This window comes from Anomaloglossus baeobatrachus, chromosome 9 (assembly GCF_048569485.1).
Source record: "Anomaloglossus baeobatrachus isolate aAnoBae1 chromosome 9, aAnoBae1.hap1, whole genome shotgun sequence".
Taxonomy (NCBI): domain Eukaryota; kingdom Metazoa; phylum Chordata; class Amphibia; order Anura; family Aromobatidae; genus Anomaloglossus; species Anomaloglossus baeobatrachus.
The window spans coordinates 59861484-59878565 of NC_134361.1; the positions used below are offsets into that span (position 1 = coordinate 59861484).

A 17082-nucleotide genomic window follows, 5' to 3' on the forward strand; every position below is an offset into this window, starting at 1 on the left:
GACCTGTCTGTCAACTTTTCCCATGAGCGTAGCTTTCCAATTGGATGAAACTAGAGATTATAGACATGAAAGTTTTGCTTAAATATCTTTAATTCACACACATTAGCATTACTATTGCATTATGAAAACATTGGAAATACACAACATTTAGCCGATGACGAAGCAGTGTCAGTGCTTGACCGGATCTGTGACACTGTATACTCCAAAACCAATCATGCACAGTACAATGCTGAATTATCACCCCCCAAACCCCCCCCCCCCCCCCCTCTCCTTACAGGACAAGCCTTCACTGAAAAATAGCACATACATACATACATACATACATACATACATACACTTGCACAATGTTACAGCCACCATTATGGGTACAAGTTACATATATATATTAAAAAAAATTTAAATAAATAAATTTGGCACCACTAGCAGAAAGCTAATGTGATCAAGTGACGATTGCTTTCATAAAGCAGCAGCACATTAACGCAACCATGGCACGGTATGGTTTGTGTACCCAGTGAGGAGCTGGCTCACCAGATAAATGCACAAATAATGCAATAAGGCACTGCAGAGGTTAACTCTGGACACACAACTACTCGAAGGCTAGTTATACTAAAGGTTAGGACGTCTCATTTACATGACCCTAGTTTGTGACTCCCCGTTTTGTTTTTTGTTTTTTTGACAAGGTGGATAAAAGAACAAAAAAATTTAAAATAAAATTGCATAAAAAAAAAAAACACTTTTCTGCAATGGTATTTAATTTTTTTTTTTTTTTGCTTGTTCCATCTGAGCCACAAAAATATATATATATATATATATATATATATATATATATATTTATTTTCACATACATTTTTATTATTTTGTGGCTGAGATGGAACAAGCATAAAAATAAAAAAAATAAAACCACCACAAATAATGATGGTCCCAAAAAGCTTCCCCTTGAAAGGAAAGGGCAAGGGTTTAAATGATTCATGCAAAACTTTGTAGCCCCACAAGGGTTTTATGTGCTTGCCCAGTGAGAATTTGGTCCCATACCACTAGTCCTTACTGGGATAATTGGGCTATACCTCTATAGTAGGGAGTTTCATGGCACACACACCATTTTATTCTTTTTAATTTAATAAAAAAAAAATTAAAAAAAAACATAAAAAAGGGAAATCTGCATATATGACCTCATTCACATAGCAGTATTTCCCCCACTTGTAGTGCTTATAAATAAAAATAAAATAAAAAAAAAAATCGTTGAGATTCTCAGCCAGAAAAGGTGGAGTGTCATGCGTTTTTTTTTTCCCCACCTGGCATCTGTATGTCATGCGAGTGTTTTTTTGGTGTTGTTTTTCTTAATCCTCCCCCACCCCCCAAAAAAAAAAACAAAACAAAAAAAACAAAAAAAAACACAGAACAGAACCCTATTACACAAACACATAGCAGTTGCATGACGGATGCTAGGTGGGAGAGGGAAAAAAAAAAAGAAAAAAAAACAACATTTTTTTTAAAAAATACACACACACACACACACACACACACACACACACACACACACACACACACACACACACACACACACACACACACACACACACACACACACACACACACACACACTATCCTCATCTATCCCTTGCAGACTGTGAGCCCTCGCGGGCAGGGACCTCTCCTCCTGTACCTGTGGTTCTTGTACCGTTTATGATTATTCTACTTGTCCCTATTATGTACACCCCTTTCACATGTAAAGCGCCATGGAATTGATGGCACAAAAATAAAATAATAATAATATTATACACACCAACTTTTCTTGCTGAGAATCTCAGGAATTTTATATCCGCAGATAGGAGCACTTCCTTGAATGAAGGCTACTGCTATGTAATATAGTAGTACATGGCACACAACCATACAGCAGCCACGTTGTTTTATCAGTACCACATCCCCACGTTCCCGCCATGCCTACGATTACTATTAGCTCGGGTCACAGAGGCCACAATTTGCGCCTATAAATACTGATTAAAAAAAAAAAAAAGGGGGGGGGGGTCCACCCAAAAAAAATCATTAGCCCTCAGAGGCAACATATTACAGATCTATGTAATGGTCGTATTTTGGCCACATCCAAGAGCTTTGAGCTTGTTTCCACCGACTTTATTCATATTGAATATACAAGAACCATATTGCCCCTTTCCATTTGCCATGAGACTATGCCCAAACAAAGAAAAAAAAAAATATATCATTGTGGCAAGATGATCAAAGAAGAAAAGTACAGGCCATCCATTACCATTGTGCGCTTCTCATGTACAAAACAGCCTTAGAAAAAATAACACAGGTAAGTTCTACAGACGTCTTTCATACAAAGAACATTTACTGCAAGGAAAAAAAAAGGAAAAAAAAATACAGAAAAATTATAAATATAAATGGCAAGCAAAAAATATACAAAATTACACTTTGTATTAAATTCTATGTAATGGTGACAGAAGAAAATAATAGTGTATCCGATTTTGATACTGTATATATGCAATTACATATACAAAATGATATTGTACCATAAGCCTCACTAAGCTGTAGGTACCCGAGCAGGACAGTAGCGGTCATAAATCCAGACGCAACATACGAGCTAGCCTTTTATATACAGCGTTACCTACAGATAGCAAAATCCTACATCAAAAAAAAAAAAACACGCAACTAAAAAACTTGGGGTGGGAAGATTAGCAGCTTCTACTGATTATAGGACAGCTTTATCCAATATGTCTGTCTTTACCTTGTGTAACGAGTATTTTATTACACACGACATATGACTGAATATAAGTGCCTTAGCAGGTTTTTAAAGGGTCTAGCAGGATTAGAAAAAACATGGCCGCCTTCTTACAGAAACAGCGCCACCCCTGTCAGTGGGGAATGCTTGGTATTGCAGTCAGCATCGTAGTACAAGGCCCGACCGGCGGGTCTTATGCCCCGAGCTAAGGGCTGCACAGGCAAATATGTGGCAACTGGTTCACCACTGGTCAGACATGTGAACCTGGCCTAAGTTTGATGAGATCCTCCATGAATATCTAAACCCATAAATTTAAGAACTTGTCAAAGCTACTGGATTTCACCCCTCTTTTTCCTTCACTTTTGAGGTGGGCTACATAAATAGGCTTCCCTAATTATTAGATGCAGGTATATAGCCTGCCTAATTTCTGTTTAGAGTCTATAGCTCCACATTGCTAATAAAGCTGTATAAATCCTTTTTCTGCAAAATGAAGTTTCCTTTCCACAACATATCAGCTATTCTACATCTGTTTTCCAGGCCTCATTTATAAAAATGACAAAACAAAAGAAAAGCTGGTCCGTAGCAGCCAAAGCCCATCTTGCCTTTCTATGAAAAGAACTAAAGCCGTCCGGTGACCGGTTGCTTTGTGCATTGAGATCAGTTTTCCCCGTTAGATCAGTTTGATAAATGAGGCCTGTCTTTAAGTAGTGGTCAGAATTTTTATTGCACGGGTCTTGTACGATAATACTCTGCCAGTCGCAGCGGGGCAGAGTATTACCGCTCAGTATAGGAGACCCCAATCAATAAGAAAAGTGTGAGACAAGGGAGCGAGGTGATGGATTGCATAACTGCCCTTTGAGAATATAGGACAAGGGTTGCTAGAAAATTCCCACCTGTTACGATGGCCACCTTTACTGTAAATTAAATAACATTCTTAGTCTGCAATTTTACAATTTTTGCCAAAATAATAAATAAAAAAAAAAACATTGGAAAAAAAAAATGAAATAAAATACTTCAAAAATCTGGTTTTGGATAAATACCTGAAACAAACAGGCAAAAAACCAACATACTATTCTGTACACACATTACAACCCTCCACACAATGGTGCAAAAGTCCTGTAACAGTCCATCAGGCTGGAGGCAGAGCAGAATATACATACAAAACAAACAATATGACACAGGTTTTAAAAAGAAGACCAGAGTGTTTTTTTTCCGCCATAGTCTCTAAATATTGGTGGTTGTGGACAGGGTGGTCCGGTCTTGTGCCGCTCACTTGGGAGACATGTCATCCAGTGATATGAAGGAAGAGCAGGAGTTGGAGCAGGCGGCGGGAGAGTCGGTCACGCAGCCTTCCTTAGCGGCAGAGTCAGACGACGAACCGATACTGCTGCTGCTGTCAAGGTCCGAGGAAAGGCTGCAAAAGACACATCCAAAACACATAAGTATAAAAGCCTGCATTCCGCACCCCCACAAATAAATAAATAAATAAATTATTATATATATATATATATATATATATATATATATATATATATATATATATATATATATATATATATATATATATATATATTTTTTTTTTTTTTTTTACCTCAATACAGACAATATACCTTTTTTGTAAAAGCTCCAGGTGTCATAATAGAATTGGTGTGAAATGATCCATCAGCCTCTTAAACGACCTGTGCCCCAAGAATAACCTCCCACCCAGAGACATCCACAGCTTTTCTTTTGATGAGCCGTGGATGCTGGCAGGTAAAAGCTGGTCGCTTCCAGCAGCCATAAATTAGTAAAGAGGCAGGGGGACCATATATCAAGGATCAATTCAGACCAAATCTAGCTGCAGACATTGCAAAAAAAAACAAAACAAAACAAAAAACACAAACCCAGCACACACAATAACTTACCGGTAATGTGTTTTTTTTTCCAAACCCATGACTGCACTACGAATATAAGGGTGCCGTCATAGGGTGAGAGAAAAGAAGGGAATTTTGTTTACTTACCGTTAATTCCTTTTCTTCTAGCTCCTATTGGGAGACCCAGACAATTGGGTGTATAGCTTCTGCCTCCGGAGGCCGCACAAAGTATTACACTTTAAAAAGTGTAACCCCTCCCCTCTGCCTATACACCCTCCCGTGCATCACGGGCTCCTCAGTTTTGGTGCAAAAGCAGGAAGGAGGAAACTTATAAATTGGTCTAAGGTAAATTCAATCCGAAGGATGTTCGGAGAACTGAAAACCATGAACCAAAAGAACCATTCAACATGAACAACATGTGTACACAAAAGAACAACAGCCCGAAGGGAACAGGGGCGGGTGCTGGGTCTCCCAATAGGAGCTAGATGAAAAGGAATTTACGGTAAGTAAACAAAATTCCCTTCTTCTTTGTCGCTCCATTGGGAGACCCAGACAATTGGGACGTCCAAAAGCAGTCCCTGGGTGGGTAAAAGAATACCCCGATAAAAAGAGCCGACAACGGCCCTCCTCTTACAGGTGGGAACCGCCGCCTGAAGGACTCGCCTACCTAGACTGGCGTCTGCCGAAGCATAGGTATGCACCTGATAGTGTTTCGTGAAAGTGTGCAGACTAGACCAGGTAGCCGCCTGACACACCTGCTGAGCCGTAGCCCAGTGTCTCAATGCCCAAGACGCCCCTACGGCTCTGGTAGAATGGGCTTTCAGCCCTGAAGGAATCGGAAGCCCTGAAGAACGGTAGGCTTCAACAATCGGTTCCTTGATCCACCGAGCCAAGGTTGACTTGGAAGCCTGCGACCTCTTATGCTGGCCAGCGACAAGAACAAAGAGCACATCAGAACGGCGCAGTGGCGCCGTGCGAGACACGTAGATCCGGATTGCTCTCACTAGATCTAACAAATGCAAATCATTTTCACATTGGTGAATTGGATGAGGGCAAAAAGAAGGTAAGGAGATCTCCTGATTGAGATGAAAAAGGGGATACCACCTTAGGGAGAAATTCCGGGACAGGACGCAGAACCACCTTATCCTGGTGAAATACCAGGAAGGGGGCTTTGCATGACAACGCTGCAAGCTCTGACACTCTTTGGAGTGATGTAACTGCCACTAGAAATGCCACCTTCTGCGAAAGACGTGATAGAGAGACATCCCGCAGCGGCTCAAAGGTGGTCTCTGAAGAGCCCGTAGTACCCTGTTGAGATCCCAGGGTTCCAGCGGCCGCTTGTAAGGTGGGACTATGTGGCAAACTCCCTGCAGGAACGTGCGGACCTGCGGAAACCTGGCTAGACGCTTTTGAAAAAACACGGAAAGCGCCGATACTTGTCCCTTGAGAGAGCCGAGAGACAAACCCTTGTCCCTTCCGGATTGAAGGAAGGAATGAGACGTGGGTAAGGCAAACGGCCAGGGGGTAAACCCCTTATCAGGGCACCAGGCTAAGGAGATCCTCCAAGTCCTGTGATAGATCTTGGCTGACGTTGGTTTCCTGCCCTGTCTCATAGCGGTAATGACCTCTTGAGATAACCCTGAGGACGCTAGGAGCCGGGACTCAATGGCCACACAGTCAGGTTGAGGGCCGCAGAATTCAGATGGAAAAAATGGCCCTTGAGACAGCAAGTCTGGTCTGCCTGGGAGTGCCCACTGTTGACCCACCGTGAGGTGCCACAGGTCCGGGAACCACGACCTCCTCGGCCAGTCTGGAGCGACGAGGATGGCGTGGCGGCAGCCGGACCTGATCTTGCGCAACACTCTGGGCAGAATTGCCAGAGGAACGCCTTTAGGGCTAGATACACTGCCCTTATCTCCAGACCATTGATCTGAAGGGAGGACTCTGTCGGAGTCCAGGTTCCCTGAGCCTTGTGGTGGAGAACAACCGCTCCCCACCCTGACAGACTCGCGTCCGTCGTGACCACAGCCCAGGATGGGGGCAGGAAAGATTTTCCCTTCGACAGAGAAGAGGGAAGAAGCCACCACTGAAGAGAGGTCTTGGCTGCCAGAGAGAGACGTTCCTATCTAAGGATGTCGACCTCTTGTCCCATTTGCGGAGAATGTCCCATTGGAGTGGACGCAGATGAAACTGCGCAAAGGGAACTGCCATTGCTGCCACCATCTTCCCCAGGAAGTGCATGAGGCGCATGAAGGGGTGTGACTGGGCCCGAAAGAGAGATTGCACCCCTGTTTGCAGCGAACGCTGTTTGTCCAGCGGTAGCTTGACTATCGCTGAGAGAGTATGAAACTCCATCCCGAGGCAATTTAGTGATTGGGTCGGATTCCATTTTGACTTTGGGAAATTGCTGATCCACCCGAACCTCTGGAGAGTCTCCAGAGCAACGGTCAGACTGTGTTGACATGCCACCCGGGAGGGTGCCTTGACTAGGAGATCGTCTAAGTACGGGATCACCGAGTGGCCCTGAGAGTGTAGGACTGCCACAACGGATGCCTTGACCTTGGTGAAGACCCGTGGGGCTGTCGCCAGGCCGAAAGGCAGTGCCACAACTGAAGGTGTTCGTCCAATGGCGAAACGCAGGAAGCGTTGATGCTCTGGAGCGATCGGCACATGGAGATAGGCATCCCTGATGTCGATTGATGCTAGGAAGTCTCCTTGAGACATCGAAGCGATGACAGAGCGGAGGGATTCCATGCGAAACCGCCTGGTTCTCAAAAGTCTGTTGAGCAATTTGAGGTCCAAAACGGGACGGAATGAACCGTCCTTTTTTGTTGGCACCACGAACAGGTTGGAGTAAAAATCGCGACCACGTTCCTGAAGGGGAACGGGGATCACAACTCCTTCTGTCTTCAGAGTGTCCACCGCCTGAAAAAGTGCAACGGTTCGCTCGGGGGGCGGAGATGTTCTGAAAGAAACGAGTCGGAGGACAAGAGCTGAACTCTATCCTGTAACCGTGAGACAGAATGTCTCTCACCCATCGGTCTTGGACATGTGGCCACCAGGCGACGCAAAAGCGGGAGAGCCTGCCACCGACCGAGGATGCGGTTTGGGGAGGCCGAAAGTCATGAGGAGGCCGCCTTGGAGCCGGTGCCTCCGGCGGTCTTTGGACATGACTTAGACCGACATGCAGAAGAGTTTCTCTGGCTCTTCTGTGGCCTGTTGGACGAGGAGGAGTGGGATCTGGCTGAGGGCCGAAAGGACCGAAACCTCGCTTGAATTTATCGTTGCTGAGGTCTCTTTGGTTTTGGCTGGGGTAAGGACGAGTCCTTTCCCTTGGATCCAATTGCTCGCCCAACAATCGGTCGCCAGAAAAAGGCAAACCGGTCAAGAACTTCTTGGAAGCAGAGTCTGCCTTCCATTCGCGTAGCCATATGGCCCTGCTGACTGCCACCGAATTGGCGGATGCTACCGCTGTACGGCTAGTCGAGCGGAGCGGAGGTACGGGTGACCGCATTAATCTCAGACCGACAAGTTGAGATAGCCTGGAGTGCCCACACTGCTGCAAAGGCTGGGGCAAAGAACGCACCTATGGCTTCATAGATGGATTTCATCATGAGCTCTATTTGCCTGTCAGTGGCATCCTTGAGCGATGAACCATCTGCCACTGATACTACGGATCTAGCCGCCAGTCTAGAGACTGGAGGATCCACCTTGGGACATTGAGCCCAACCCTTAACTACGTCAGAGGGGAAGGGGTAACGTGTGTCATTAAGGCGTTTAGTAAAGCGCTTGTCCGGAAAAGCCCTGTGCTTCTGGACAGCATCTCTGAAATTAGAGTGATCGAAGAAAGCATTCAGAGTACGTTTGGGAAACCTAAACTGGTGCTTCTCCTGCTGTGAGGCCGACTCCTCTATAGGTGGAGTTGGGGGAGAAAGATCTAGCACCTGGTTGATGGACGCTATAAGGTCATTTACTATGGCGTCCCCTTCCGGTGTATCAAGATTGAGAGCAACGTCAGGATCAGAGTCCTGGGCTGCGACCTCCGCCTCATCCTCTAGAGAGTCCTCAAGCTGAGACCCCGAACAGTGTGATGAAGTCGGGGAAGATTCTAAGCGAGCCCGCTTAGCCGGTCTGGGACTGCGGTCCGTGCCGGAGTCCTCCACGTAATAACTAGAGGCCACCCCAGGAGCACGCTTCGTCGCAGACCGAGAGGGGCCTGGGGGCAATCCCGCAGTGCCCGGGGCCTGCGTAAGGGCCGGTCTGGACTGCAAGGCTTCTAGTATCTTAGCAGACCATTTGTCCATAGACTGAGCCATGGATTGTGACAGTGACTCAGAGTTTCTCAGCTAAAACTGCAAACTCTGTCCCTGCCACCTGGACGGGGAAAGCCGGCGATTCTACCTGGGCCGAGGGTACCACCAGTGCCCCAGGCTCCGGCTGAGCGAGTGCCACCGGGCCCGAGCATTGCTCACAATGAGGGTAGGTGGAACCTGCAGGTAGCATAGCCGCACAAGAGGTACAGGTTGCAAAATAACCCTGTGTCTTGGCACCCTTGCTCCTTGTGAACGACATGCTGTTGTCTCCCAGGAGAGTGATCCCTGAGGGATATATAGCCACAAGCTAACAGTACAGCCGAACCGAGAAAAAGTATACAAATATAATATATATATATATATACAAAGTTCGGCACTCTAGGGGGACCAGCACCGACCGCTCAAGCGGTGTGTGGCCACCAGATTCCCTGCCTCTGGCCTTCCAGGGCTGCAGCCAGAAGTCCTCCACCGGCAGAATGTGCTTAAAGAAGGGAATTTTGTTACTTACCGTAAATTCCTTTTCTTCTAGCTCTTATTGGGAGACCCAGACGATTGGGGTATAGCTACTGCCCTCTGGAGGCCACACAAAGCACTACATCAAAAGTGCAAGGCCCCTCCCCCTCTGGCTATACCCCCCCGTGGTATCACGGGTTCTCCAGTTTTAGTGCCAAAGCAAGAAGGAGGAAGCCAATAACTGGTTTAAACAAATTAACTCCGAATAACATCGGAGAACTGAAAAACCGTTCAACATGAACAACATGTGTACCCGCAAACAACAAAAAAACATCCCGAAGGACAACAGGGCGGGTGCTGGGTCTCCCAATAAGAGCTAGAAGAAAAGGAATTTACGGTAAGTAACAAAATTCCCTTCTTCTTCAGCGCTCTATTGGGAGACCCAGACGATTGGGACGTCCAAAAGCTGTCCCTGGGTGGGTAAAGAAATACCTCATGTTAGAGCTGCAAAACAGCCCTCCCCTACGGGGGTGTCACTGCCGCCTGCAGGACTCTTCTACCTAAGCTGGCATCCGCCGAAGCATAGGTATGCACCTGATAATGCTTGTGAAAATGTGTAGACTGGACCAGGTAGCTGCCTGGCACACCTGTTGAGCCGAAGCCTGGTGACGTAATGCCCAGGACGCACCCACGGCTCTGGTTGAGTGGGCTTTTAGCCCTGAAGGAACCGGAAGCCCCGCAGAACGGTAGGCCTCTAGAATTGGTTCTTTGATCCATCGAGCCAGGGTGGCTTTAGAAGCCTGCAACCCCTTGCGCGGACCAGCGACAAGGACAAAAAGTGCATCGGCACGGCGCATGGGCGCCGTGCGGGAAATGTAGATTCTGAGTGCTCTCACCAGATCTAGCAAACGTAAATCATTCTCATACCGGTGAACCGGATGAGTGCAAAAAGACGGTAAGGAGATATCCTGATTAAGATGAAACGAGGATACGACCTTAGGGAGAAACTCCGGAATGGGGCGCAGCACTACCTTGTCCTGGTGAAACACCAGGAAGGGAGCCTTGGATGACAGAGCTGCCAGCTCAGACACTCGCCGAAGCGATGTGATCGCAACGAGAAACGCCACCTTCTGTGACAGGCGAGAAAAAGAAACTTCCTTCAGAGGCTCGAAAGGCGGCTGCTGGAGAGCAACTAGAACCCTGTTCAGATCCCATGGATCTAACGGCCGCTTGTACGGGGGTACGATATGACAAACCCCCTGCGGGAACGTGCACACCTTAGAAAGACGTGCTAGACGCTTCTGAAAAAACACGGATAGTGCTGAGACTTGCCCTTTGAGGGAGTCGAGCGACAAGCCCTTTTCTGACTCCTATTGTAGGAAGGAAAGAAAAGTAGGCAATGCAAATGGCCAGGGAGACACTCCCTGAGTAGAGCACCAGAATAAGAAAATCTTCCACGTTCTGTGGTATATCTTAGCAGACGTGGGCTTCCTAGCCTGTCTCATGGTGGCAACGACCCCTTGGGATAATCCTGAAGACGCTAGGATCCAGGACACAAAAGCCACCCAGTCAGGTTCAGGGCCGCAGAATTCCGATGGAGAAAACGGCCCCTGGGACAGTAAGTCTGGTCGGTCTGGTAGTGACCACGGTCGGCCGACCGTGATATGCCACAGATCCGGGTACCACGATCTCCTCGGCCAGTCTGGTGCGACGAGTATGACGCGGCTGCAATCGGATCTGATTTTTGCGCAGTACTCTGGGCAAGAGTGCCAGAGGTGGAAACACATATGTGAGCCGGAACTGCGACCAATCTTGCACTAAGGCGTCTGCCGCCAGAGCTCTGTGATCGCGCGATCGTGCCATAAATGCCGGGACCTTGTTGGTGTGCCGAGACGCCATTAGGTCGACGTCCGGCACCCCCCAGCGGCAACAGATTTCCTGAAACACGTCCGAGTGAAGGGACCATTCCCCCGCGTCCATACCCTGGCGACTGAGGAAGTCTGCTTCCCAGTTTTCTACGCCCGGGATGTGAACTGCGGATATGGTGGATGCTGTGTCCTCCACCCACATGAGGATTCGCCGGACTTCCTGGAAGGCTTGCTGACTGCGCGCCCCTTCTTGGTGGTTGATGCATGCCACCGCTGTGGAGATGTCCGACTGGATTCGGATCTGCTCTCTTTCTAGCCACTTCTGGAAGGTCAATAGGGTAAGATACCCTGCCCCGATTTGAACATCGATCTGAAGGGTGGACTCCTGCTGAGTCCACGTCCCCTGAGCCATGTGGCGGAGACAAACTGCTCCCCACCCTGACAGACTCGTATCTGTCGTGACCAGTGCCCAGGATGGGGGCTATGGCCACTATAGCAGAGAGTCCTCGGCCGTCTGGGAAAGGGAGACTTCCCTGTCCAGGGAGGTTGACTGCCCGTCCCATTGGCGGAGAATGTCCCATTGCCGTTGGCGCAGATGAAACTGCGCAAAGAGAACTGCCTCGATGGCTGCCACCATCTTCCTTAGGAAGTGCATGAGGCGCCTTAAGGGGTGCGACTGGCCTTGAAGGAGAGACTGCACCTCTGTCTGCAGTGAACGCTGCTTGTTCAGCGGAAGCTTCACTATTGCTGATAGAGTATGAAACTCCATGCCGAGATACGTTAGTGATTGAGTCGGAGACAGATTTGACCTTGCCAAATTGAGGAACCACCCGAAAGTCTGGAGAGTCTCCAGCGTAACATTCAGGCTGCGTTGGCATGCCTCGAGGGAGGGTGCTTTGACGAGTAGATCGTCCAAGTATGGGATCACCGGGTGTCCCTGAAAGTGCAAGACTGCTACCACTGCTGCCATGACCTTGGTGAACACCCGTGGGGCTGTCGCCAGACTGAATGGCAGAGCTACGAACTGAAGATGTTCGTCTCCTATCACAAAACGTAGAAAAACGTTGGTGCTCCATAGCAATTGGCACGTGGGGATAGGCATCTTTGATGTCTATTGAGGGAAGGAAGTCTCCTCGAGACATTGAGGTAATGACGGATCGGAGGGATCCCATCCGGAACCGCCTGGAGTTCGCATGCTCGTTGAGCAGTGTCAGGCCCAGAACGGGACGGAAGGACCCGTCCTTTTTTGGAGCCACAAAAGATTGGAGTACAAACCCTCGCCCTCGTTCCTGAGGGGGGACAGGGATCACCACTCCTTCTGCTCTTAGAGCATCCACCGCCTGCAGCAGGGAAATGGAGTCGGAGGACGAGAATAGAACACTGTCCTGTGCACGTGAGCACAATGTCCGTCACCCACCGGTCTGAGACCTGTGGCAGCTAAATGTCGCCAAAGGCGGGGGTTCTGCCATCAACCGCGGATGCGGAGAGAGAGAGAGAGCTGAGAGTCCTGAGGAGACCGCCTTGGTAGCGGTTCCTCCGACTGCCTTCCTTGGGCGTGATTGAGCCCGGCCGGAATCTGAGCCCGTCTGAGGTTTAGCAGCCCTTTTGCCCGAGGACAATTGGGACCTACCGGAGCTTGGGAAGGACCGAAACCTCGACTGTACTTTTAGGACAGTATTAACAGGGTAAGTCGCAGTGCAGGCATTGCGGGTTACGGACGCCTCTGCGGTACAGATGTCCCTGTGCTCAAGGCCAGCTGCGCAAGAACAGCTGAAAAGGTTAGGTTGCCTATACGGCTGTGGATGCCGGAGCAACCGACACGCCGATAGCTTCCTAGACAGATTTCAACCAGAGTCCATCTGTCTGTGACTGGCATCTTTAAGTGAAGCCCCATCTCCAGTGCAACTATGTCTCTAGACGCAAGCCTGGAGATTGGAGAATCCACCTTTGGACCCTGGGTCCAGCGCAGACCGCGTCAGGGGAAAAGGGATAACGTGTATCCTTAAAAAACGTTTGGAGAAGACGCTTATCTGGTAAGCGTGATGTTCCTGGACTGCCTCTCTGAAGTCAGCGTGGCCAGAAAAATACTCAATATCTGTGTGAGATACTGAAAAGGGACTTCTCCTGTTCGTCTCCTATCTCCACTGGGGGAGCTGAGGGAGAAAGAACCAACCTTCCATTGATGGACGGTATAGGATCATTCCGTATGGCGTTACCACCCGGTGTATCCGGATCGATAGCTATGTCAGTATCAAAGCCCTGAAGAGCTGCCTTTTGGTCAAGTAGATTGCCCATGGCCTGTCTGGACTGCAAGTCTCTATATTATGACTACTCCGTCCCTGTCCATGGACAGTGTTGACAGATGGTTTCTTTGGCCACAACTAGTAGAGACCCAGGCAGACGAAGTGCTAGAGACCCCGGCAGACGACGTGCTACAGGGGAGCATGCACACAATGGGACGGTGTCATGAACAGCATCCCATGTAGTAAAAACAGCACTGAAAATCTGTGTTGCTGTTTTGCCGCTGCCGACTAGCTATCTAGAATTATATAGCCAAGAATGGTGACCGTACAGTGCAATGTATAGCATACAGGCATAAAGTACAAATGACCACTGCAGCACAAGCAATACAAGCAGCATAGAAGCCTGTGCCCTGGCACCCCTGCTCTTCTGCTGCTGTATACTAGTCATCTAGGGGAATATAGCCCAGAAGAGTGACCCTACAGTGCAATGTATAGCATACAAGCACAAGTACAAATGAACACTGCAGCACATGCAATACAAGCAGCATAGAAGCCTGTGCCTTGGCACCTCTGCTCTTCTGCTGCTGTAGACTGGTCATCTAGGGGAATATAGCCCAGAAGAGTGACCATACAGTGCAATGTATAGCATACAAGCACAAGTACAAATGCACACTGCAGCCCATGCAATACAAGCAGCATAGAAAAAAAAAAACCTGTGCCCCAGCACCCTTGGTTTTCTGCTGCTGTAGTCTAGCCATTCCAGGAGAATATAGCTAAGACTAGCGACTGTACAGTGCAATGTATAACACATAAACACAAATGAACACCTCAGTCGTGCAATACAAGCAGCCTAGAAAGCCTGTGCCTTAGCACACCTGCTTTCCTGCTGCTAATTTGTCGCTCCCCAAGCGGGCATATAGCGACCTGTGCAGTTAAAAACAACACATGTACACACTGCAGTTATCTGTGGTCAGCACTATGTGTGCCGCTTACCGCCCGCCTATAAGCGGGTGTGTGATCGCCACCGTCCTGCCTGGTCGAAAGTCCGACTTCAGTAATGGCTGCCGGCTTCTTCCCCAGCTCCTGTGAGGAGGGGCGGGCCGTGGGCGTGCCCCCAAGGCAGAGCGGGAATCCGGCGTCCGACAGTGTGCAGTGAGAGGGCTGGAGCATGTAAAAAGGCTCCAGCCCTCGGCGCTGCTGATTGCTCAGCGCCTGTCCCCTTCCCTGAGTGACAGGGAGGGGGCGGGAACGAAGCGGCACTAGGCCGCAGAAGCCGGGGACTGGATTTATAAGCGCCGCCGCCGTAAAAGCGCGGTCGGCGCCCAGTCCCCGGCGAACTACAAGTCCCAGCCGCGCCGCCGCTCCCGGAGCGTCCGGCGCGGTAGTTCCCAATACACAAAGTCACTCAGCAAAGCTGCAGTGACTGTAACCCATTACTGTCCCCGGCGCACTAGCACACCCAGCAAGTCTGGAGTGTGCTGTGCCTGTGTGTACGGGGACACAGAGTACCTGTAATGGTGCAGGGCCATGTCCCTGAACGGTACTCCAGCTCCGTATCCAACAGGTTCAAATGGGTCTGTGGATGGAGCCCGGCGTCAGAGCTTTGAGGCCGGCAGGATCCCACTTCCACAGAGCCCCTCAGGGGGATGTGGAAGGAAAGCAGCATGTGGGCTCCAGCCTCCGTACCAGCAATAGGTACCTCAACCTTACAACACCATCCAGGGGTGAGAAGGGAGCATGCTGGGGACACTATATGTGTCCTCTTTTCTTCCATCCGAAATAGTCAGCAGCTACTGCTGACTAAAATCTGTGGAGCTATGCATGGATGTCTGACCTCCTTCGCACACAAAGCTAAAACTGGAGAACCCGTGATACCACGGGGGGGTATAGCCAGAGGGGGAGGGGCCTTGCACTTTTGATGTAGTGCTTTGTGTGGCCTCCAGAGGGCAGTAGCTATACCCCAATCGTCTGGGTCTCCCAATAGAGCGCTGAAGAAACATGGCTGTCGGCGTTCACAGGGGAGGAGGGAGCCGTGGGCGTAACTAAAAAAGTGCGGGAAACTGGTGCCCCAGAGTGATTAGTGAGGGGGGAGGAGGACAGCTAAGTGTGCTCCAGCCCTCACTGTCGGCGTCAGACCGACCGTCCCGCCCTTACCCCTGACTGGCAGGCCCGGGGGCGGGAGTTTAAGGCACTAGGCCGCAAAAGCCGGGGACTAAAGTTAAAACCGCGGCCGGCAAGCAGGCGCGGTCGGCGCGGTAGTCCCGGTCTCATACCAACACCGCAGTCGCTGCAGCGTCTGAGGCCAAAGTGCTCCATGCACCGTCCCCAAGGGGACACAGAGTACCTGTAGATGCAGGGCCCTGTCCCTGATGATACTCAGTCTCCTGTCCGTCAGATTCCCCCAGGGGCTGCGGAGGGAGCCCGGTCCCAGTGCCTGGATGACCGGATAGGATCCCACTTCTCCCAGAGCCCCTAAGGGATGGGGAAGGAAAAACGGCATGTGGCTCCAGCCTCTGTACCCGCAATGGGTACCTCAACCTTAACAACACCGCCGACTCAGTGGGGTGAGAAGGGAGCATGCCGAGGGCCCTGTTATGGGCCCTCTTTTCTTCCATCCGATATAATCAGCAGCTGCTGCTGACTAAAATGGGAGCATGAGTGAATGTGTGCCTCCTTCAACACAAAGCATAAAAACTGAGGAGCCCGTGATGCACGGGGGGTGTATAGGCAGAGGGGAGGGGTTACACTTTTTAAAGTGTAATACTTTGTGTGGCCTCCGGAGGCAGTAGCTATACACCCAATTGTCTGGGTCTCCCAATGGAGCGACAAAGAAATTCCTATTGGCTTTAAAGGGAATCTGTCACCAGGTTTTAGCTCCCCCACCTGAGAGCAGCATGATTTAGAAACAGAGACCCCGATTCCAGCAAATGTCATGTACTGAGCCATCTGCTGTCATTTTGATAAAACCAATGTTTTCTCTGCTGCAGATCTAACAGTTATACAGAGCTCATGAATATGCTGGACTACCTCTAGCACGCCAAGTAGTCCTGTAATGATAATCTACTGCTGATTAAACAGTGATTTTATCAAAACCACACTAAGCAGCCTGGTAAGTGACACATCACTGGAATCAAGATCTCTGTCCCTACATGATGCTGCTCTCAGATTACAAGGACAGAGTCCCCTTTAAAGATATATATACATATATAAAAGCAAGAGTTACATTAGAGAAAAAAAAAAAAAAAAAGAAGAAGTAGGAATGGTGATCTTTCATGATAGTAGATACCAGTCTATAAATGGAGAGTTTTATGTCTTACAGCCCTTATGCCCTGTAGGGTGACATTTGCATAGAATCCACTCACTCTTCTATTTTTGGCTGGGGGCCTCAGTTCCCCCTACACCCCAAAAACCATGCTTCCATGTAGTCAGCGCTAGAGTTAGGGCATTTTTGAGTTTGATAAATTAAAAAAGGTGTATTCTCATCTCCAAGACCCTATCCCAATATCCAGTAGGAATATATTATTATTAGCAAATATTCCCAATTACAAATGCAGTATATTTTTCCTGATATAGCCATGTGTCTTACCTCATGTGCAGGACATTGCAGATTAGGTA

General features: G+C 48.9%; 1 protein-coding gene across 2 annotated transcripts in view; it reads right to left on the reverse strand.

Annotated features, from left to right (window-relative positions):
* Positions 1–266: 266 nt before the first annotated feature.
* The window catches only part of LOC142251182 (PABIR family member 2-like), a 44050-nt gene continuing 27234 nt past the window's right edge, over positions 267–17082 (reverse strand). For both annotated transcript variants that reach the window (XM_075323735.1, XM_075323734.1), the window contains exon 10: positions 267–4151. In XM_075323735.1, coding sequence (XP_075179850.1) covers positions 4007–4151 — 145 coding nt within the window. In that variant the 3' untranslated portion in view covers positions 267–4006. The remainder of the gene's footprint in view (positions 4152–17082) is intronic.